Genomic DNA, 22,344 nt, shown 5'->3' on the forward strand with positions numbered 1-22,344 from the left:
GAAACAAGCCCACTTCCTCTAGGATGGCGGCGTGCATTGTGGGAAATGTAGTTCTCACGTCCAGCACTGAGACGCTGAAAGCATTTTTTTTAAAGCGTCGGTCTGTGCATGCGCCTTCCCGCCCACTACTGGTGTCTTCCGTCCGTAAATTCCGGTTTCTTTCCCTTTGCCTGGCTGCTGAAAGTGCTCTAAAGTAGTTTTGCATCCGGAGGTTGGAGGCCCAAACCGGGCTCATCCTCTCTTCGGCTGACCTTGGGAGCTGTAACTTGAAGTGATCTCAGGCTCGGGGAATCTATGTCAGGTACGAACTGCGGGGCGCAATCCCGGAGTCTGCTCTCCGTGTGTTCCTCCAGCCTGGGTCTGATGAGTTTTGCTGCCATTAGACCCTGTGCCTCCAGATGCCCGAAACTGGCTCCCGAAGCTCCGAGAGCAAGTTGGATGATTAGTTGGAGAGGTGTGCGTTTTTACTCCGCGACACAGATCGCGCTGTGAACCCATGTAACTTTGCCCAGCTGTAAGTCTCGAGGTAACAATTGTAGTAAAATTGTGTTGTGCTGGCCGGGTCTTGTTACATTGCAGTTGTATTTTTGGGTTCTGGGTTGTTTGTCCTAGAAGTGTCTCTGCTCTGCTCCTGCCATGTTAGCCGTTTTAGCTCGAGATCACCGGTTCCCGCTGTTGTTTCTAGAGACAGTTTTACATAAGTCGTGAGAACTCTGACAAACCCTAAAGAGCGGAGGCAGAAAATCACAGAAAGGCGAAGATACTTTTAGCCTTCAGCAATAATTGGTTCTACCTTCCAGAGCACATTTATTAGTAAAACATACAGTCATTTTATTTAAGTTTTGTGGCTCTATATTTTGGCGTGTGCTCAATTTGGTATTTTGTGTTAATATTGCTTAAGTAACATAAAAGACTTTAATCCTTGGCTGAGGATGGTTGGTTGGGATTGTGTCACTCCTATGATCGGTATTTTATGCTCCCTTATTATGACGCCTATCTTTACTGATGTCTCATTGGCCAAAGCAAATTAAATGGCAAATGGCAGGTCATTTCACAAGCGAATTCTGAGTATTTGATAAATTTGAGAACCATGATTGAAATAGTATGCTACTACAAGAAGTATATATTGCATTCATTTTTCCTGTATAACTTTGGGTGAAAAATACTGAGTTATAACAAATATGCTTTCTGTGGTGCATAAATATATAAATAAATGAGATATAGTGAGAATGCTGTGATACCTTTGCATTAATAGAAAAATAGTTCATATATTCCTAAGTGTATGTCAGTAATAACTAATTTAGTGATGTTGTAATATGTCTTTTGTTTCAGTTATTGTTATTTTGTGTGGGAATATTAGTTTTTATGAATTCTGTATATATATTAACCTAGAAATTAGTTGCTTTTATAATATCTATCTACTAACTAATGGACTGCATTTATCTTTAATGGAGAGTTTAATGCTCTACTTGATTTATAAAAGTTTCTTCTCCTATAAGGAGGCTTTATTCTTTTCCAGCCCTTGTAATGTTTTGAGCAGGAAAATCTGGGACAAACTTACACTGGCTCTATCTTGACTACCTCATTTACCTCATAGCTGGGGAAGCTATGCTTCCTGAACCTTCAGTTCATTGTCATCAGCAACAAAGAATGAATGGATCTCTGGTGAGTTACTTTTTACTTCTAACTTTGTTTTGTATTCCAACTTATTAACTTAAGGAGATCCAAGAGTTAAAATAGAAAAATAGATTGAGCTTCAGGAAAATGTTCATAAATAAGATAAAAATAGCTTGTAGATTTAGCAAATTATAAAATCTTACATTCTATCTAAATTGAGTTCAGATTTGCTTCAGTTTGTTTCTAGTTTTTCTTATGTGAGAAGTAGTCACACTTGTTATGTGATTCAGTGACACCGAGGAGGTGACTTCATGGAAGGTGAATGTTCACTGACAACTGCTCAGAAGGCACATCTTCACAAGCAATATTGAACTATCTTAATGAAGTCTTACTGAAATTGCTAAAATAGTGTGGTCATAAACACCTTTGAATGTTCTAGAGGACTGAGTTACAGCATAGAGTTGTGTGTTCTAGAAGCTCATTAGTTAAATCCCATGACTGTTTCCTAGTCTTTTGTCTTACTTGAAACTTATTTGATATAGTCTGTTGTCTTTCTAGAACTTCCTCTGTTTTTCAAAGGTGGCCTTCCAAGATTTTGTTTTACTGTTGTTTTCCTCTCTTCTCTCCTTATTCTTCTTGCTCTCTTTCTTTCTTGCTCCCCAGCTTTCTTTTTTTTTTTTTTCTTTTTTGCTAGTCCTGGGCCTTGCACTTAGCACCTGGGCATTGTCCCTGAGCTTCATCTGCTCAAGGCTAGCACTCCACCACTTAAGCCAGTGCCCCTTCTTTTCTTAGTAGTTTATTAGAGATGACAGTGTTGCATATTTTCCTGCCCAGACTGGATTCAAACCATGATCCTCAGATATCAGTCTCTTGAGTAGCTAGGATTACAGCTGTGAGCCACTGGCACCTAGCATTAGTTTTCTTTATTTCTCTCTTGCTCTTTCTTTGTATCTGTTTTTCTCTCTCTTTTTCTCTCTCAGTCCCTCCCTCTCTCCCTATATCTCTCACTTTTTTCTTTTTTACAAAAGATATATCCTAGAACTAATTTTTCTTACTGATCAATTTTCCTTTGCTGAGATGGGTCTTAGAATTGGCATGTTTCTTTCCCTATATATAGGAAAATTACAACCTTACACCCATTGATACACAGCAAAAAAATTGATATATCCTGATTCTGTTGTCTATCTCTGGTCTAATCTCATTTGATGAGGTATTACAGTTTTGTTCTTTCTTCTCATTCCATTTGAATATTTTCATTCACTGCCAGTATAAGATATAAGCCAGGTTTGATACAATGACTAGGTGTATGTATATATATATATATATATATATATATATATATATATATATATATATATATATGTATGTATATATATATATAATTAAAATTAAAATTTGTATGTATATTTATATATATGTATATATATAAATTTTAATTTTAATTTAACTTAATTTTTTTGGTCAGTCGTGGGGCTTGAACTCTGGCCTGGGCACTGTCCCTGAACTCTTCAGCTCAAAGCCAATGCTCTGCCACTTGAGCCACAGCACCACTTCCCGTTTTCTGGTGGTTTATTGGAGATAAGAGTCTCACGGCTTTCCTGCCTGGGCTAGCTTTGAACCGTGATCCTCAGGTCTCAGCCTCCTGAGTAGCTAGGATTACAGGCATGAGCCACCAGCACCTGGCAGGTTTTTATATTTGAAGTGTCACTGGTGGCAAAATCTGAGTAACATTTGTTCAGTAATAAACTTGGATCTCATGGAAACTTTGCTTCTAGCCAACATGTATGGGCAGTATATCCCTAGGAAGCTATTGGAAGAAGCCATTCAGGAGGTTGGGAAGGTGGCTCAGTGGTAAGAGTGCTTGCCTCGCATGCATGAGGTCCTGGGTTTGATTCCTCAGCACTACAGAAACAGAAAAAGCCGAAGCGGTGCTCTGAGTTTGGTAGACCGCTAGCCTTGAGCTGAAGAGCTGAGGGACAGTGCCCAGACTCAGAGTTCAGGCCCCATGACTGATTAAAAAAACAAAGCAAAAGGAAAAAAATCATTCAGAAATAACTGTGATACATTGGAATAGCAGTCAATGAAAACATGTACTGCTGTAAAAGCAAGATGCACAGATTATAATAATTTATGTCTTTTGTCTATATGTGTTTGTTATTGATACTGTTTTGTTTGTTATTGATCCATATGTCACCTATATATCTAATAAGATTTACATAACCCCAAAATTGGTTTTTCCATATTCTTTTTGAAGATAAATCTTGTTATGTAATCCAGGCTGCTCTTGAACTTAACATGTAGCCTTGGCTGACTGGTAATCCTTTCTGAGTTTCCCAAGTTCTGAGAGTATAGGTATGTTCCATCCTGTCTGGCTACATTAACCATTCTTAAATGTACAATTTGCTGGTATTACATATGGTCTCTTTGTCGTGTGGCCATCCCTTCCATCCATCTATAGCATTTTTCATCTTCCATGTATGAAGCTGTATAATCATTAAATATACAGCTCTTGTTCCTCTCTACCCAAGTCTCTAGAGTCATCATTCTTGTTGGCTCTATGAGTTTGTTGAACCTTGGAAGTAAAGGAAATCCTGCTATGGCTGTTGCTTTGTGACTGGTGTTATTTTATTTAGTTTATTGTATTCAAGGTGCATTCCTGCTGTAACATGTATTAGAATATTCTTCCTTTCCAATGCATTTACCCATTCGTTTGCATGTTTCTATGTTTTGGTTATTGTAAGTAGTTGTGAAATGATTCTCTAAATACTTGTTCTAGTCCACATTTTCTCTTCTGTTGGGTACAAATCTAGAAATAGGAGTCCTGCACCATATTCTTGTGAATTTTGTAGTTCTTTTTAGGCTTCACCATAACATCTTTGATCGTTTTGCACCAAGGTTCACAATTTTTTTACATCCTTCCTGGCACTCACTAGATTTTTCAGGGATTGGTTTTTGTTTTTCAAATAATTTCTAGACTATGGGGTATAAAGTAGGTATTTCATTGTGATTTTGATTTGTATTTATGTCATGACTAGTGATATTGAACTTATTTTTTTGTGATTTGTTTTTATTGTGAAAATACCAACAGAGGGGTTAAAATTACATGGGCAAGATAGTGAGTACATTTCTTATCAAGCATTGTTGCCTCCTCCTTTGTTTCCCCATATCATCCCTTCCCCTCTCTACCCCCACACCCCCCACACCTCCCTGCCACCACCATCCCCATCTCCCCCCTCCCCCCACCCCGCCAAAGTTGTAACGTTCATTTTTCGACATAACATCTTGTACATCTCATTGTTGTAATGGGTCCACCTATAACCCTATTTAAACAGTTTGTTTTTTCCCTCCCCTCCACAAATTATACCAACATCAGATACACTGAAAGTAGGGCTTATACCCTGGGGGAGGTACATACAAAGCAACAAGAAATCATCTTATAAATATGTTGGAAACAATCACAAGAAAGAAAAAAAACCTTTGAATCCTTATCTTGGGGTTCATTTCACATAACATCAACTTGTCTGACAGTTTCTGTTTGTCTCAGACATATACTTGTTATTGCAAATACGAACTTCTTTTTATTTTTGCCTATATTCCTTTTAGAAATATTTTTTCAATCTTTTCCCCTCCTATTAAAATCAAATTTTGAAAGTCTGTAGAAATAAGCAGTGGTAGAGGAGGTGGGCAGTCATCACCAGGGGGAGCTGTCCTGAGGAAATACACTCTGCCTCCACATTTTACGGTGCTGCTCACCCACCTTTAGAGCTAGCAACCTGGACTTTGGAGGCAGGTTCCTGTAACCACCCACTGGACTTGAGCAGGGCAGGGACTGGCAACCAAGCTTGTTCTCTTGCTGGGAGCTGGCTAAGGCCAATGGCCATTGGGGAGGTTATATAGTCCCTGGGGACAGCTTGTGGGAAGTTTGCCAGGGAGCCAGTAGCAGTAGATGATAAGGCATTCATCAAGGAGCTGGACCCAGTGGGTCAAGCAGCTGAACTAGTGGAACAGCTCAGTGAGAGCTAAGTGTTGATGCTGTGTGCAAAAGTTAAGGACATTTTAACAAAAGTATCAAATGTGAAAGAAGTTTGTTGTCATTATCTGTGGAGGTGTACATGACCACTTCCATGACCAGATACAAACTATATATCATGGGTAATTATGTAGATTGAGTTTATTACTCTGTGGAGACTTTTCTTGTAGCATTAAAGATTCCATATCCTGAATGTATTACAATATTGAGAGGAAATCATGAAAGACTACAAATACTCGTTTATGGCTTGTATGACAAATGTCTACAGAAGTATAGATATGCCAATATTTGGGAATATTTTACAGATTTATTTGGTTATCTTCCACTTACAGCTTTAGTAGGTGGACAAATATTTTGCTCTGCCTTCATGGTGGCCTCCCTCCATCCATAAATACATGGCTCATATAAGAGCTCTGGATCACTAACAAGAAGTTCCACCCAAAGGCTGACGTGTGAACTGTTATGGTTGGATCCAGATGATTGTGGTTGATGGGGTATTTCAGCATATGGTTTTGGCTATACATTTGGACAAGACATTTCTGAAATATTTAACCATGCCAACAGTCTCATACTGGTCTCACACTAGAGGGTTACATTGGTGCCATGGTTAGAGTATGGTTACCATTCTTAGCGCACCCAATTACTCTTACTGTTGTGGGAACCAGGCTGCTATCATTGAATTAGATGACACTTTAAAATACCGTGTTCTTTGGTTTAACCCAGCACCTTGTTGAGGACAGCCTCATGTTAACAGGTGTACTCCAGACTACTTTTTGTAAATTCCTTCTGAGAAACCCTTTCTTTGTATGTGGACATATACGTAACTTGTGTGTGTGTGTGTGTGTGTGTGTGTGTGTGTGTGTGTATTTAAAACCAACCAAAAGACAACAGTGATCTTTGTGTTTTTTTTTAACAAATTGTGATCTATATTGGTATTGAACCACATCATGGATCAAAATATGTCGTATTCGGGGCTGGGAAGGTGGCTCAGTGGTAGAGTGCTTGCTTTGCATGCATGAGGCCCTGGGTTCAATTCCTCAGCACCACATAAGCAGAAAAAGAAGCCGGAAGTGGTGCTGTGGCTCAAGTGGTAGAGTGCTAGCCTTGAGCTGAAGAGCTGAGGGACAGTACCCAGGCCCAGAGTTCAGGCCCACAACTGGACCAAAAAAAATAAATAAATAAAATATGTCATATTCATGATGAGCATTTAGCATAATTTGAGACTGAAATTTAGTACACTACATTGTAGATGGATCAGTCTGTTTGCCTGCTATATTTGTAGTAAATATTTTTCTCTGGACTGTTCATACAGAAAAAGTAACTACTTCATCTTCTTTTGCACTTATTTATACATTTTAGTTTTAGTGTTTAACTGGCATGGATTAATAGAGGTGGAGTTTTATTCTTAAGGAAAAATGACAAGCTGATTACCACTTAATCCATTACCCTTATGTTATTAAAATGTATAATTAAGGAAGAGATTCTTTTGGGGCGTATGTTGTTATAACATGAAAAAGAATTCCCTCCATTCAAAGTAAATTACTGTTTTTATGTTGATCTGCATATTTCTGTATACTTGTTATGACCATGCTTGCATCCTATTTGATGTACTGAACAAATAGGCATGCCATTTGAACACAAAAATAAAATCAGATTTGTGTGTGGAGGTTAATTAGAGGATTTTGTTTTATATTTTCTAATTAATTGTGATTATTAATCTATTTAGATATATATGCAGATTTTTTTCATACAGTGAGATACTTTTTCTCTTTGTTGATAGTGCCTTTTGATGTGTAAGGTTTTATTGTATGCACTTAAGCTTGTTTGGTTTTGTGTGAGGCACTTTTGGTGTCATATTCAAGAAGTAATTGTCAAATCTGATGTCATGAAGCTTTCTTCCTTCCTCCTTTCTTTCCTCCTTTCCCTTTATCTCTTCTCCCTTCCTCTCTACTCCGCTCCTCATCTTTTATTCTATCTTTTCCCTGCCCTCATCCCTCTCCCCCCCCCACTATTCATCTTTTTTTCTCTTTATGTTGAGATGAGGACTTGCTATGTGGCCATACTTTTCTCTAACTCAGAAGCTCATGTGATACACCTACCTCCACCATGCCTTTCTTATGCCAGTATTGGAGCTTTGAACTCACAGCCTTCACAGTCAGATTTCTCACACATTACTGGCATTGTTACTGAGCCATGCTCCCAGCCTGTTTATTAGCTGGTTAATTTGAGTTGTCTTCACTGGCTTCCAGACTTTAGCCTCCTTACTAGCTAGGGTAGGATAACAGTCTTGAACCAGAAGCAACTGTACCTATGTTTTGTTTCAGTTTTTCTTACCTGAACATTTAACATTAACAGTTAATTGGATACTACAATAAAATGAGACTGATGTTACTGGTTTTTTTTTTTTGGGGGGGGGGCCGGTCATGGGGCCTGGGCCTGGGTGCTGTCCCTCTGCTCGTCAGCTCAAGGCTAGTGCTCTACAACTTGAGCCACAGTGCCACTTCTGGCTTTTTGCTTATGTGGTGCTGAGGAATCGATCCCAGGACCTCATGCATGCAAGGCAAGCGCTCTTCCACTGTGAGCCAACTTCACAGCCCATACTACTGGTTTATATAGAAATTAATATTCACTTAATATTTGTAGTAAGTAGTATATGTCTGCGACAAGCAGAAATGGTCAGATAAGTTGATGTTAGGTGAAATGAACCCCAAGGTGAGGACTCAAATGTTTTTTCTTTCTTGTGATTGTTTCTAACATATTTATAAGATGATTTCTTTGTTGCTTTGTATGTGCCTCCCCCACAGTATAACCCCTGCTTTCACTGTATTTGATGTCGGTGTAATTTGTCGAGGGGAAAGGAAAAAACAAATCATTTAACTAAAGATACAGGTGGACCCATTGCAACAATGAGATGTATAAGACGTTATATCCAAAAACAAACTTTACAACTTTGGTGGGTGGGGGGATGGGAAGGGATGGGAAGGGGAAAAAAGGAAGAGGCAACAATGCTTGATAAGAAATGTACTCATTATCTTGTTCATGTAATTGTAACCCCTCTGTACAGTATTTTCACCATAAAAAATAATTTAAAAAAAAGAAATATATTCATTACCTTGCCCATGTAATTGTAACCCCTCTGTATGGTATTTTCACAATTAAAAAAAATTAATATTCAACCTAAACTCACATATTTCATGTTTCAAAGCAAGTGTTATATTTTATTCCTAATAACTATAACTGTTCTAACTGTGGTAGGTTTTTTTCACTAAGCATGTAGTCTAGGCCAGCAGAACTCTATAGGTAAGAGAGTGGCAACCTTTAATATATACTATAAATCCCAATACTGGAATACATTTTGTTCTAGATCTATTCTAATTTTCCTGTGATGTTTATCTCTCCCTTAGATCATTAGAACTATACTGTTTAATTTTAATGTATTTTACATTACAGCTTTATTTCTCATGCTGATTTCTACAAGGTTTGTCTTAATACTTTATTTTTACTTGTGTCTTTCTTGGTAAATGTAACAGAACTTTTATAAACAGCAGTTAGGTTAAGATAATATCACCTGTGTATGTGTTTCAAAATGACTTTTTGTCATTTTGTTCTATCAGTTGTTAAGCAGAGAATTATTTCTCCAATAGCAATGATGGAATAAAAAATAAAATTTGATGGCTTTTTAAAAATGTCTGGAGACTTTGTTTTTCAGCATACAACTTTTATTATCTAGATATATGATCTGTCTGTTATCAGTGGTCATATGTATCTGTGGCCATACTGTTTGGGCTGATGTTTATTTCTTTTCATATTATCTTTATTTCATATTATACTTTATTTTTTTGGTTTGTGGGATTTGAACTCTGGGCCTGGGCGCTGTCCCTCAGCTCTTCAGCTCAAGGCTAGCACTCTACCATGTGAGCCACAACACCATGTCCAACTTTTTCTGTTTCTGTGGTGCTGAGGAATCGAACCCAGGGCCTCATGTATGTGAGGCAAGCACTCTACTACTGAGCCACCTTCCCAGCCCCCATATACTTTATTTTAATGCATTTATGTCTATAAATATTGAATCTTTATGCATTGTAAATCACGAATATGGTGCTGTAATTTTTCCTTTGAAAATTCATTTTAGAGCAATTATATAAAACATATTCTTTATGCTACCTACACATTTGCCATTTAACTGATGTATATCTAAGTTAGCACCTTTTGTTATTTTCTTGAACTAGGATAATTTCTTGTAGCAGTCTTTAAGTGTAAATATACTATTGATGAATTATCTCTCTCTGAAAATATCTTCAATCTACATTTTTAGAAGAGTTCCTCTGACAAGTAGATTGTGAATTGAAGGTTATTTTCTTTCAACGCTTTACAGATACATTTCCTTTTTATGAAATGAATGCTGGTGTTGTGAAGCATGGCTGGATTGGAAGGATTGTTGGCCATTGTTCATTTGTAATATGGTTCAATGTGGGAGTAAAAACATCTCTCCATTTAGCCTTTGCACAACAAATTAGTACTATATTTCATTCCAACTTGTAAAGTTTTTCTTCTGTATTTTAGATCCCATCCCTTTTTATTCTTGTTTTTCTCTGTCCTGCTTATGGCAGTCATGCTTCACTTTTTGTTTTTGTTTTTTGTTTTTGTCATCTTGAATGTTTCTTAAAACTCTATCCATTTGTTTTCCATCCCATGAAAACCATTAAAATTCAAATCTGATCAAGAAACATTCCCCTCTCACCTATGTTCCATATTGTATGGGGTAGGTGATGTTCACAAAAGTACATGCTAGGAGTTCCTTTTTATGTAGGAAGGAAGTATCAGGGCACCTATGATTATACATTAATCTTTAGAAATTCAATAACAACAATTTTTATTGTAGGAACTAAGTTATATCTTGTAAGTGCTAAATTAGTCATTAATTCAATTCTTGAGTATTGTTGCTCCCTTTAACACTTATCAAGACAGTGCTTTGGTTTATCTCGTAATGCGGTATTTTTCCTTGTGATAAACTGAATAGAAGATCTAAATAGGCTTTTCAATGAGGCAGAATATGAAAATGCAGGAAAAAAATAATTTTTTCACTGCATTGTTACCTGATGTGTAGTACACTTTAGCATAATAAGGTACCTACTTACTTATACTTAGTGTCATCATGCCAGATGCTTGACTCCTTAGAGACAAATATCTACTTTGATTTTTCTTTCTCCAACTCTATAGATAACAGAGAAATCACCAAACATTTTATGTAAGACTAAAGTATACATGGAGAGGAATGAAATTACAGACTTGGTATTTAATGACTTGGGCTAATTAGTTGATGGATATTTGCCATTACAGAATCTGGTGTCATTTGATGATGTGGCTATGGACTTCAGCTGGGAAGAGTGGCAGGACCTGGACATTGCTCAAAGGACCCTGTATAAGGATGTAATGCTGGAGACCTATAGCAACCTAGCATCCTTGGGTGAGCAAAAGTTACATTAACACACAAGGTCAAGTGCTTTGTTCTTAGTAGATATATGAATAAGTTACAGTGCTATGTACATGTAAGATTCCAGTCCATGGGAAGTATCACTTATTTCTAAGAAAAACTTCAACTTGATTATGTAACTCTGAGGCAGTTTTACTGTAATTCTTCGTCAGCAGTTTGACAAAAATAGTAACAATGTTACATTAACAGGGGACTGTCTACTCAAACTTAAGGCAATTGTTTTTTTTTGTTTTGTTTTTGTTTTGTTTTGTTTTGGGTCCGATGATGGGGCCTGAGCTCTGGGCCTGGGCACTGTCCCTCAGCTCTTCAGCTCAAGGCTAGCGCTCTACCACTTGAGCCACAGCGCCACTTCCAGCTTTTTTCTTTTTTTTTTTTTTTTAATATTATTTTATTTTATTTGAGAACATACTGTACAGAGGGGCTACAATTACATGGGCAGGATAATGCATACATTTCTTACCAACCATTGCAGCCTCTTCCTTTGTTTACCCTTCACCAGCTTTTTTCTTTTTGCTTATGTGGTGCTGAGGAATCGAACCCAGGACCTCAGGCATGCAAGGCAAGCGCTCTACCACTGAGCCACCTTCCCATCCCCAAGGCAATTGTTATAGGTGGATATATAATCTAGAATAAAATGTATGTTACTACTGGAACTGTGATTTGAAAATCACTAGTTTAAAGGTGATATTTAATATCCAAAGCTGGTATTAATAATTAAGTCAACCATGGAGAGGGTTAGAAATGAGAAACTAGATTTAGGAGCAACCCCATATACCAGGATGTCTGAAATCAATAAAAAAAGGATGACCCAGCATGAACAATAGTTTTCTCTGTATCCTTTTTTTTTTCGGGGAGTGGGACAGGTTGTGGAGCTTGAACTCTGGGCCTCGGCACAGTTCTTGAAATCTTCAGCTCAGGCAAGCACTCTACCACTTAAGCCACAGCGCCACTTCTGGTTTTCTGGTGGTTAATTGGAGATAAGAGTCTCACGGACTTTCCCGCCTGAGTTGGCATTGAACCACGATCTTCAGATCTCAGCCTCCTGAGTAGCTACAATTACAGGTGTGAGCCATCAGTACCCTACTGATTCTCACTTTATCTTATTAACAGGGCACTGTGTTCCTAAACCTAAATTGATTGTCAAGCTGGAGCAAGGTGCAGAACCATGGATGGGAGAAACCCGGAACAAGAATTTCCCAGGTAGGTTAAGTTCATGCATCTTGCACAATGGTGTTGGAGCTAGAGCCCAGTTGGTATGTCTATGTTTAGCTATACTGAGCAATAATGTTCCTAATTTTCCTGAGTCACATGTGTGTCCAAGAAGTAGGTGATCCTTTGTCTCAAAGACATGTGAATCAGGAATTCATGTGGAGATGTATTGAATTTTGTGTGGGAATAGAGCTAAAGGTAGCAATATTCCTTTCTCTTTGTGGAAATCATTTAAAAAAAAAAAAAAACAAAACTGTAGAACTATGAGTATGCATGTACTAGGAAGTAAGAAGGACACCAGGGCTGTTCTCCTCAGATAAGGAAAAAAGCTTATCAGTTGTGGTGGGCAGAGACTGGAATCAGAACCCAAGCTTTTAGTCTAGAGAATATAGTTACGTGGGTGGTGAGCTAGAGTATCTTTTCTATGGTCTTTTGGACCAGGAGTTTCAGGAAAGGAATTTGGATGAAACTTTCTCTAAGATGGAGAAAAAGGGATTTAAAAAATCCCCATAGAAAGCTATAATAATTCTTAGTAAGAAGTTAGAAGTGAAGAAATTGGTATAAATCCTTACTCTTAAGAACCATTCCAGCCGGGCACTGGTGGCTCATGCCTGTAATCCTAGCTACTCAGAAGGCTGAGATATGAGGATTGCAGTTCAAAAGCCAGCCTGGGTAGGAAAGTCCATGAGACTCTTATCTCCAATAAATCACTAGAAAACCAGAAGTAGTGCTGTGGTTCAAGTCGTAGAGCACAGGCCTTGAGCTGAAGAGCACAAGGACAGTGCCCAAACCCAGAGTTCAAGCATCATGACCAAAAAACAAAACAAAAAAACAACCCATTCCTGCTTAGAAGAAAGGCAAAGGGATCTATAAAACATTCTTATGGCCAATTAATCTGGAAAATATTCCTGTTCTTAAACTACTGGTTGAGAAGCAAAGCAGCACAAAATATAAATTATTTCAAGAAAATAAAAGAAACTAACCCCCTATAACTTAATAAAACAGTATAAAAAAGTTACTTTGAATTGTAAAATATCAGTAGTGTATAAGGAAGGAAAAAAGCATATATTTGTCATAAATCAGTTTCTAGTACTGATACTTTAAAATGGCTAGTAATTAGAATGGGAGGAAATGTCTTATCTTTATATTAAGAAATGTATCTATTTCATTCGTTTTTCTTCTTTTCTGTTAATCATTTTAGATGTCCAAGAAATGGAAGATGTGACTAAGACATACCAGGAAAGTCCAGATAAATGTCCATGTGAAGTATCGGCTACCAAGAGCAATGCAGTAGAGGAAAGAGGGAGATTAATAAGAACCTTTCATTTGAGCTCAAAACATATGCCAAAACAGATTAGGTATAATGAGAACTTAAGGATGAGGAGTGAGGAGTTCATTGGCTGTCAGAACATGCTTCTCTGTAGTGAATCTGATGAGATGCATGCTTCCTATAGGCCTAATGTCTCTCATATAGTTGAACAATACCTCGGCTGTTTGGAGCATTATGAGAGTCCAAATGACAAGCAGTATTTTGAATATGGTAGAGAAGGAAAGGTATTAAACTCCAAGAGCAAATTCTTTAGGCACAATTGCCTAAAGAGAGAGCTCTTCTATAGCAATAATGAATATAGAGATAAGTCTGCCTTCATTGGGCAAAAAATGCTTCAGGGAGGTTGGCAAATATCTGAATGTACTAAATGTGAGAAAACAGTCTACTTCAGATCAACAGTCACTACACATCAGGAAATGCACACATGTGAGAATCCTTGTACATGTAGTGAATGTGAGAAATCTTTCAGTAAGGAAATACACCTTACAAAATCTCAGAGCAGATATGTAGAGAAGTCTGATGAGTATAACAAATGTGCAAAATCTGTCTGTCAGAAGTTAGACCTGTCTTTCCGACCTCAAATTCACAAAGGAGAGAACCCCTGTGAATATGATGAATGTAGGAAATCTTTAACTGAGAAATTGGCGCTCAGCAAGCATCAAAGTACTAACATAGGCAAGCAACTTTATGAATGTAACAAATGTGGAAAGTTTTGTACCCGGAAAGCAAGCCTTACTGTTCATCAGAGTACTCACATAGGCAAGCAACTTTATGAATGTAACAAATGTGAAAAGTCCTTCACTAATTCGTCAACTTTCAGGAGGCATAAGAAAATTCACACAGGTGAGAAAACTTATGAATGTAACAAATGTGCAAAGTCTTTCACCCAGAAGGCTCACCTTAGTATTCATCAGAGAACACACACAGGAGAGAAACCTTATGAATGTAACAAATGTGGGAGGTCATTCAAGCAGAAGTCACCCCTCAATAGGCATAAGAGAATTCATACAGGTGAGAAGCCTTATGAATGTAACAAATGTGGAAAGTCCTTCACTCGTAACTCATCACTCGTCACACATGAGAGAATTCACACAGGAGAGAAACCTTATGAATGTAACCGATGTGCAAAGTCTTTCACCCGGAAGGCAAGCCTTACTATTCATCAGAGAACACACACAGGTGAGAAACCTTATGAGTGTAATCAATGTAAAAAATCCTTCACCCAGAAGTCATCACTCATCATGCATAAGAGAATGCACACAGGTGAGAAACCTTATGAATGTAACAAATGTGGAAAGTCCTTCATCCAGAAGTCAGATCTCAGCACACATAAGAGAATTCACACAGGAGAGAAACCTTATGAATGTAACAAATGTGGAAAGTCTTTCACTCGGAAGGCAGATCTTACTGTTCATCAGAGAACACACACAGGTGAGAAACCTTATGAATGTAACACTTGTGGAAAGTCCTTCACTCAGCAATCAGCTCTTCTCAGACATAAGAGAATTCACACAGGTGAGAAACCTTACGAATGTGACAAATGTGGGAAATCTTTCAAGCAGAAGTCATACCTCAGCAGCCATAAGAGAATTCACATGGGTGAGAAACCTTATGAATGTAACAAATGTGGAAAGTCTTTCACCTGGAAGACACAGCTCAGTTTGCATCAGAGAATCCACATAGGTGAGAAATGTTATGTAAGCAATGTGAAATGTCTTTCAAGCAGAAATCACACCTCAGTGTGCATCAGAGAACACACACGGGAGAGAAGCATTGGGAATGTAACAAATGTGGAATCTTTGACCCAGAAGGCATATATCAGTTTGCATCATAGAGTATACAAAAGCGAGAAACCTTATAAGTGTAACAAATGTGGAAAGTGTTTCACCCAGAAGGCATGGCTCAGTGTTCATCATATAATACACGTAGGAGAAAAGCCTTATTTATGTAACAGATGTGGAAAGTCTTTCAAACAGAAGTCAACCCTTAATATGCATCAGAGAACACACACAGGAGAGAGACATTATAAATATAAAAAATGTGGAAAGCCTTCCAACCAGAAGTCAAATCTCACTATGTATCAGAGAACTAGAAAACTAAACATCAAAGAAAACTAATGAATGTAACAGAGTACAATGTTTGTAATAAGAAGTCCGTCTTCAGTGTACATCATAGAACATACAGAGAGAAACTTTATGAATATAAACTGGTATTAGAGATCTGAACACCTGACAGAATCCCTGTAATTTTAAGGAATAGAGGATGTTTTTCAACAAGAAGTCAACCTTCAAGCATTAGAGCATTCACATAGGAACGAAACCCAATTTAAGAAAATCTCTTATAAATTAATTATAAGAAGATAAGTTATTTAGAGAAATCTTACATGGTAAAGGTAAGGTAGGTGTCCATTTTCTACTCTTGGACACTCACTGACCCATCATTTCTTATCCTGTCATGGTGTTGAATGGGGATGATGTACCTGAATATTATCCAAAGGATTTGGACAAAATGATGGTCATTACTTCCAGGCTTGACAAATGGAGAGTGAAGTTATTGATTTGTATCTTTTATAAGAAGGAATGTTTTGCCAAGGTAATGTTATAACCTCCTCAGAAGCTCTGGCACTTTTGGACTAGAGTCAGAATCTCCAAGGTGGTTTAGGGAATAATAGGTGGGAAAAGACTATCAGTGGTTTGAGCCAAGGCAATGAGATCATCAGTTTCTCCACTGCTCCCCTAAAGTCTCCCATGTTTCCGATTTTATGTATGATCCATGTCATTTAACACAACTTACTATTTCCAGTTCACTTTTTTTTTTTTTTTTTTTTTTTGGTTGGTCATGGAGCTTGAAATCTGGGCCTGGGCACTGTCCCTGAGCTCTTCAGCTCAAAGTGAGTGCTCTACCACTTGAGCCACAGTGCCATTTTCTGTTTTCTGGTTCTTAATTGGAGATAAGACTCTCACTGACTTTCCTGCCCAGGCTAGCTTTGAACCATGATCCTCAGGTATCAGCTGCCTGAGTAGCTAGGATTACAGGTGTGAGCCACCAGGGCCTAGCTCCAGTTCACTTTTTGAATGTGGGAGATCTAAGGAAAGATACTAGTCCTTATTCATTACAAATGTGCACAGGAATAAAATCTTTCCTGTCATCTTTTGTCCCACATTTTATGGAACAGAGATCATGGAAGGTAATACATTTAGTGATATGGGGTACAAGTCCTGCAGCTTGAAATCTGGGCTTAAACACTGTGTCTAAGTTTTGCTCAAGGCAGTGCTCTACCACTTGAGTCATAACTCCACTTCTGGTTTCTTTGGTGGTTAAATAAAGACCAGAGTCCCAAGCATTTTCCAGCCTTAACAGGCTTCAGTCCACATTCCTAATTCAGTATTTTGATTAGCAGGATTATAGAGATGAGGCACTTTTGCCTAACTCAAAATTTAATTTTTCTGGGGTTTGAACTCAGGGTGTGGGCACTGTCCCTGAATTTTATCCACTCAAGGCTAGTGCTCTATCACTTGAGCTACAGTTCCAATTCTGGTATTTTGGGTAGTTAATGGAGATAACAGTCTCATGTACTTGCTTGCCATAGTTGGCTTTGAATTGTGATCCTCAGATTTCAGCTGGCTTTGAATTGTGATCCTCAGATTTCAGCCTCCTTAGTACCTAGGTTTACAGGCGTGAGCCACATGCACCTGGCTGAAAATTTATGTTTTGTTTAGCAGAATCTAATGAACAGAAAACAATCAAAATTGGTACTACAGATAAATAGAAGGGTTAATATTTGTTCATATGTACAATTGACAATATAACAGTGGTTCTCTGCTGATGGATTGATTCCCAGGCTATATTTGACATTTTGGGTATTGTTTCAGTGATAATCACTGGGACAGGTATCCATCTCTGAAAACATGTGGACTGTTTTGCTGATGAGCATATTCTAAAGTATATAAGTTCTGTGTTAAGGTTTTTTTTTTTTTAACAATGTTCTAGCATAACTGATAGTATTTTTTTTTTTTTTAGTGTAAATACAATGACTTGGATTTTCTTCAGTACAAGCTGCCCTTACTTAAATTTAGTTGGTTAAATGTGTGAGAAATTGCTTCTAAGATAGTGTTACCTAATCCTGCATCATGCACTGGGCTTAAACATATTTATTCACCTATGGTTTAAGCATCTACCAACCTTTTCTACATCTCCCTACAGGTAATTATACCAAAACACAATTAAGACATGATTTTGTTAAAAACAATACTGGCAGTAATATAAAAAATTAGGATCATGGAAAGAATTAGGACCAAAAGCTAATTTAAAGACTTACAGAAATCCAAGGGATAACTGATACAAATACATAGAGGTAGGGCTATAATAGCCACTTTGTTGGTAAAGTAGAGATTAAAAAAAAAAAAAAAAAAAGATCCTCCTGGCTTTCTGATTGCATAGCTAGGTACATGTCTGGGTTCTTCATTTCAGCCTTCAGAGTTTCTAGATTTTAGGGCTGAGAAGGTGGCTCAGTGGTAGAGTGCTTGCCTTGCATGCTTGAGGCCCTGGATTCGATTCCTCAGCACCACATAAGCAGAAAAAAAAGCCGGAAGTGGCACTGTGGCTCAAGTGGTAGAGTGCTAGCCTTGAGCGGAAGAGCTGAGGGACAGAACCCAGGCCCAGAGTTCAAGCCCCACGGCCGGACTCCCCCCCTCAAAAAAAAGTTTCTAGATATTTTTTTGTCGGTTGTGGGGCATGAACTCTGGGTCTGAGGGCTGTCCCTGCACTCTTCAGCTCAAGGCTAGCACTCTACCACTTGAGCTACAGAGCCACTTCATTCAACCTTAAGCGTTTCTTAAGGAAATAAGAGTAGTTGCTAAAAATTTCTATTTTAAAGGATGTTATCTACTTCTTAAGAAGTTTCTTGTATTGTTGAGTAGATGTACGAAAGGGTTACAATTCTATAAGTCAGGTTATGAGAATGATGCTTCTTAACAATATTGCCCTATTTTCCATTCTCCCCCATTTTCTCACTTCTTGGTCCTATCCACAAATTAGTTTATTTTTACACAGTACACACTGAATAAAAAGACTTCATTTATTCATGCTTCCTGCCTCCATTCCTTTGCTCTCCTTCCCCCTCAGAAAAAATGTTTCCATTACTTTGTATTCATTTTGATAAATACTACCTTAGTTGTTCCAAGTAGTTATGTCTTTGGATTCCTCCCTTAACTACACTCTCCTTTAGTCAGTTTGTGAGTAAACGCATTGAGCCCTATGTGTTACCATACCTAGCTGTATTTTATATGTAGCTTTAACATATGAGACAAAACCTGTGGCATTTTAATCTTTAATCCTGAGTTCACTTAACATAATTTCTTTATTCTATGTCTATCCATTTTCCTACAAATGACATGATATTTTTTCTAATGGATGAGTAAATCTGCATTGTGTGAACATGCCATAGTTTCTTGATGCACTCGTCTATTTTAGGGCATCAAGGCTGTTTTCATAACTTGGCTATTGTGAATATAGTAGCATTGAGCATGGATGTGCAAGTGTCTTTACTATATCCTGACTTGTAATGGACTAGAAAGATGCCAAAGTGTGGTATAGATGGACCAAAAGGAAGTTTAATTTTTAATGTTTAATTGAGAAATTTCCAAATGGCCTTCTGAAATGGTTGTACTAGTTTACATTCCCACCAATAATGTAATAGGGCTCCTTTTCCCCACATCCCTGCCAGCATCGGTTATTGTACAAATTTTTCATATTAACCAATATTAAGGTAAAACGGAATCTCAGAATTGTTTTGGTATATATTTCCTTAATGGCCACAAATGGTGAACATTTCCTCATGTGTTTATTAGTTATTTTTCCTTATTTGTAAGAGCCTCTATGTAGCTCCTTTGCTTACTTTCTGATTGTATCATTTGTTTGGGAGAAGTTAATGTTTGTATAGCACATATTGGATATTAGGCCATTATAGAGATGCCTGATAAAGGTCTTAAAAGTAGCTATGTTCTTTGCTGGACAGAAAGTTTTAAGTTCGATATAATCCCATTTGTCAAGCCTCTCTGACTTGCTGTGCCCTGGGATTTTCTTAAAATGGTCCTGTCTATGCCAATAATTACTAAATAAATAATTTTGTGTAATCTCATTTGTCAAGCCTCTGATTTGCTGTGTGCCTGGGACTTTCTTAAATTGGTCCTGCCTATGCCAGTAAATAAGTAATTTTGTTGACTATGGCCTGAGACTGGACCTAGGAAGCCTGATGTGAGACATAGATAAAACAACAGTGTTCTGCATATATATATATATATATATATATATATATATATATATATACACACACATATAAAAATATAAATGCATGCTTGCATGCATGCATACATATATAACCATAGTAATACAATTTACTTTAAAAGTAAAATTATATTTAAAATTAATAATAAAAATTATACATTTTTGATAGTACATGGATATTTCTAACAAATCAAAAGTTGTATTATTGTTTTATGAGGTCATTTCTCGTATCTGGTTATTAAAGATTTTCATTGTTACTATTTAATTTTGTTTGAATACTTTTGGGTATAAATTCTGAAATTTCTCTATAAAACTGCTGCAGAACTTTCAATTCTAAGGTAAAGTGCCAAATTGCTCCCCAAATGTGCTCATGAACAAATATAGATATATATAGATATATACATATATCTATGTATATGAGACTTTTATACTTCATCATATCCTGACAAAAAAGGAAATTTATTTTTATAAGTATTTTGTTTTTCTTATTACATATTAGTTATAAAGAGTGGATTTCATTGTGAAATATTTTAATATGTTTTATTGTGATTATTAAGGTACTGTATACAGGAGTTAATTTCATAAGTCAGGTAATGAGTTCTATTTCTTCTTGGACAATGTTACTCCTTCGCTTATTCCCACTTTAATTAATACCTGTGTGTAAGGTACTTACATCTGAACGATTTTATTATAGTTTAATTAATTTGTTCTGGTTAAAAGGAAAAAGCTTTAAGACATCCAAACTCCTCTCCTTGGAGATCATCTTAGTAATATTTTGCAATGAGTTTGCCTTTGCAGCTTCTGTGATCCTGAGAAGGAAAATTCTCTGAAAATTATAGAGCAGAGTAAAATTTGCTATCATTGAGCAAGTACAATGCATAAAATCAGAAAAGAGTTATCCTAATTTTTCAGAAAACCTATACCATCACTGAAAATAATGGAAAAGGTGCCAGTAAGTTTTTGCAGTTGACAGATAATTTTATTTCCCTCAAGTATCAAGTATTGGCCAAATAATTACATACCACAGTGGAAGAGCTGGAAGAAGAGAATTGGTGACTCAGTCCAAACTTTTAGAAAATTTTGAAATAAAATATTATTTCATTAGTAAAAGTGAGACCTTAGAAAGGGATATCTTTAGAAAATATTAATATTCAATAGAATGAAGAAAATATAAATAATTCAGGAATGTTTTTATGAGTAGTCCACCTAGAGCAGACTAGTACTCAAGTGTCCAAACACATGAAGCAGCAAAAACAATTTTTTTTTATTGTGAAAATACCAGACAGAGGGGTTACAATTACATGGGCAAGATAATGAGTACATCAAGCATTGTTGCCCCCTCCTTTGTTTCCCCTTCCCATCCCTTCCCATCTCCTCCTCCATCCCGCCTCCCCCCGTCCCCCGGCCAAAGTTGTAAAGTTCATTTTTTGACATAACAACTTGTACATAAATCTAAACAGAGGGTTTTAGGGTATTTCAAAACTACAGTGAATCTGATTTTCAGTATGTCCTGAACTGTTTTAAAGTAAACTATATTTATGATCAAGCAGTTAGCTAGTACAACAAAACTATACTTTTCTCCATTTCCTGGATAGAAAACTGTATTTTAAAACAAATCAATTTATTATAGGTAATTTTAATTTAAGAGAAATATGAAAAATTATATAATAGTGTATTATATTGACTAAGTAATGCAATACAAGATTTACTCATTTTAAGTATATATTTTAGTGATTATCATTACTTTTTAATGAAAGAACATATTTTATTACTTTTCTTTATACCCAATTAATCAGTATACCAGATTGCATTGCTCAAATAGCAAATGAAGCACAGGATAACCCTCTCTCTCTATCTCTCTTTCTCTCTTTCTCTCTCTCTGATTCTTCTGAGAACACGGATATTGTGTCTTTTGGAGGATTCAGTTTCTAATGAAACTGAACTGTCCATGAAGATATCATAAGCATGGACTGCTTAGTAGTATGGAACACTTTGATAAATTGTTCTATCATGGGTCCTTGCTCAAAGTGTTGATTTTTTTACCTTCAATCTGGTTTTCAGCACTTGATGATGTGTTTCTTCATTATTATGCACAGAACTGGTGAAGGGATGGGTTTAGGGTATCCATATGGAATGTCCACGAAAGGGTGGCAACATACTATAATCCTGTCATCAGATGTGTACTTTGCAATGATAGTCATCTGGAAGAGAATAATAGGTAGATATATGGGAAACACATGATAAAGCTCCATTTTGGATTGAATGTAAATGCTTCAATATCACTCACCTTATTGTTGTTACCATGGTGAATCAGGATGTTTATCAGGCAAGATGAGAAAAGTTGTGGTCTTTTGTACTAGGCTTATTTGATTAAGTATG

At 37.0% G+C, this 22,344-nt stretch overlaps 1 protein-coding gene across 9 annotated transcripts; it reads left to right on the forward strand.

The window, feature by feature from the left end:
- The first annotated feature begins 182 nt into the window (after window positions 1–182).
- On the forward strand, window positions 183–19,814 carry LOC138838914 (zinc finger protein 420-like). 9 transcript variants are annotated; one of them, XM_070038393.1, is made up of 6 exons: window positions 183–301; window positions 384–526; window positions 1,500–1,665; window positions 10,988–11,114; window positions 12,252–12,341; window positions 13,552–19,814. In XM_070038393.1, the coding sequence occupies exons 3-6, from the start codon at window positions 1,609–1,611 to the stop codon at window positions 15,795–15,797; spliced, it is 2,520 nt and encodes an 839-aa protein (XP_069894494.1). In that variant the 5' UTR covers window positions 183–301; window positions 384–526; window positions 1,500–1,608; the 3' UTR covers window positions 15,798–19,814. The 9 variants fall into 9 exon arrangements, with proteins under 9 accessions (XP_069894494.1, XP_069894495.1, XP_069894492.1 ...); XM_070038394.1 differs by having other exon boundaries at window positions 1,520–1,665; XM_070038391.1 differs by having other exon boundaries at window positions 1,598–1,665.
- Window positions 19,815–22,344: the final 2,530 nt, after the last annotated feature.

This window comes from Dipodomys merriami, unplaced genomic scaffold (genome assembly GCF_024711535.1).
Source record: "Dipodomys merriami isolate MVZ:Mamm:240054 unplaced genomic scaffold, mDipMer1.0.p SCAF_29, whole genome shotgun sequence".
Lineage (NCBI taxonomy): Eukaryota > Metazoa > Chordata > Mammalia > Rodentia > Heteromyidae > Dipodomys > Dipodomys merriami.

Bases quoted from the DNA above. Each gene is read 5' to 3' on its own strand.
- LOC138838914 (XM_070038390.1), top strand. The intron at 1,666-10,987 runs GTGAGTTACTTT...TTGCCATTACAG, and splicing joins AAAGAATGAATGGATCTCTG to AATCTGGTGTCATTTGATGA. The intron at 11,115-12,251 runs GTGAGCAAAAGT...TCTTATTAACAG, and splicing joins TAGCAACCTAGCATCCTTGG to GGCACTGTGTTCCTAAACCT.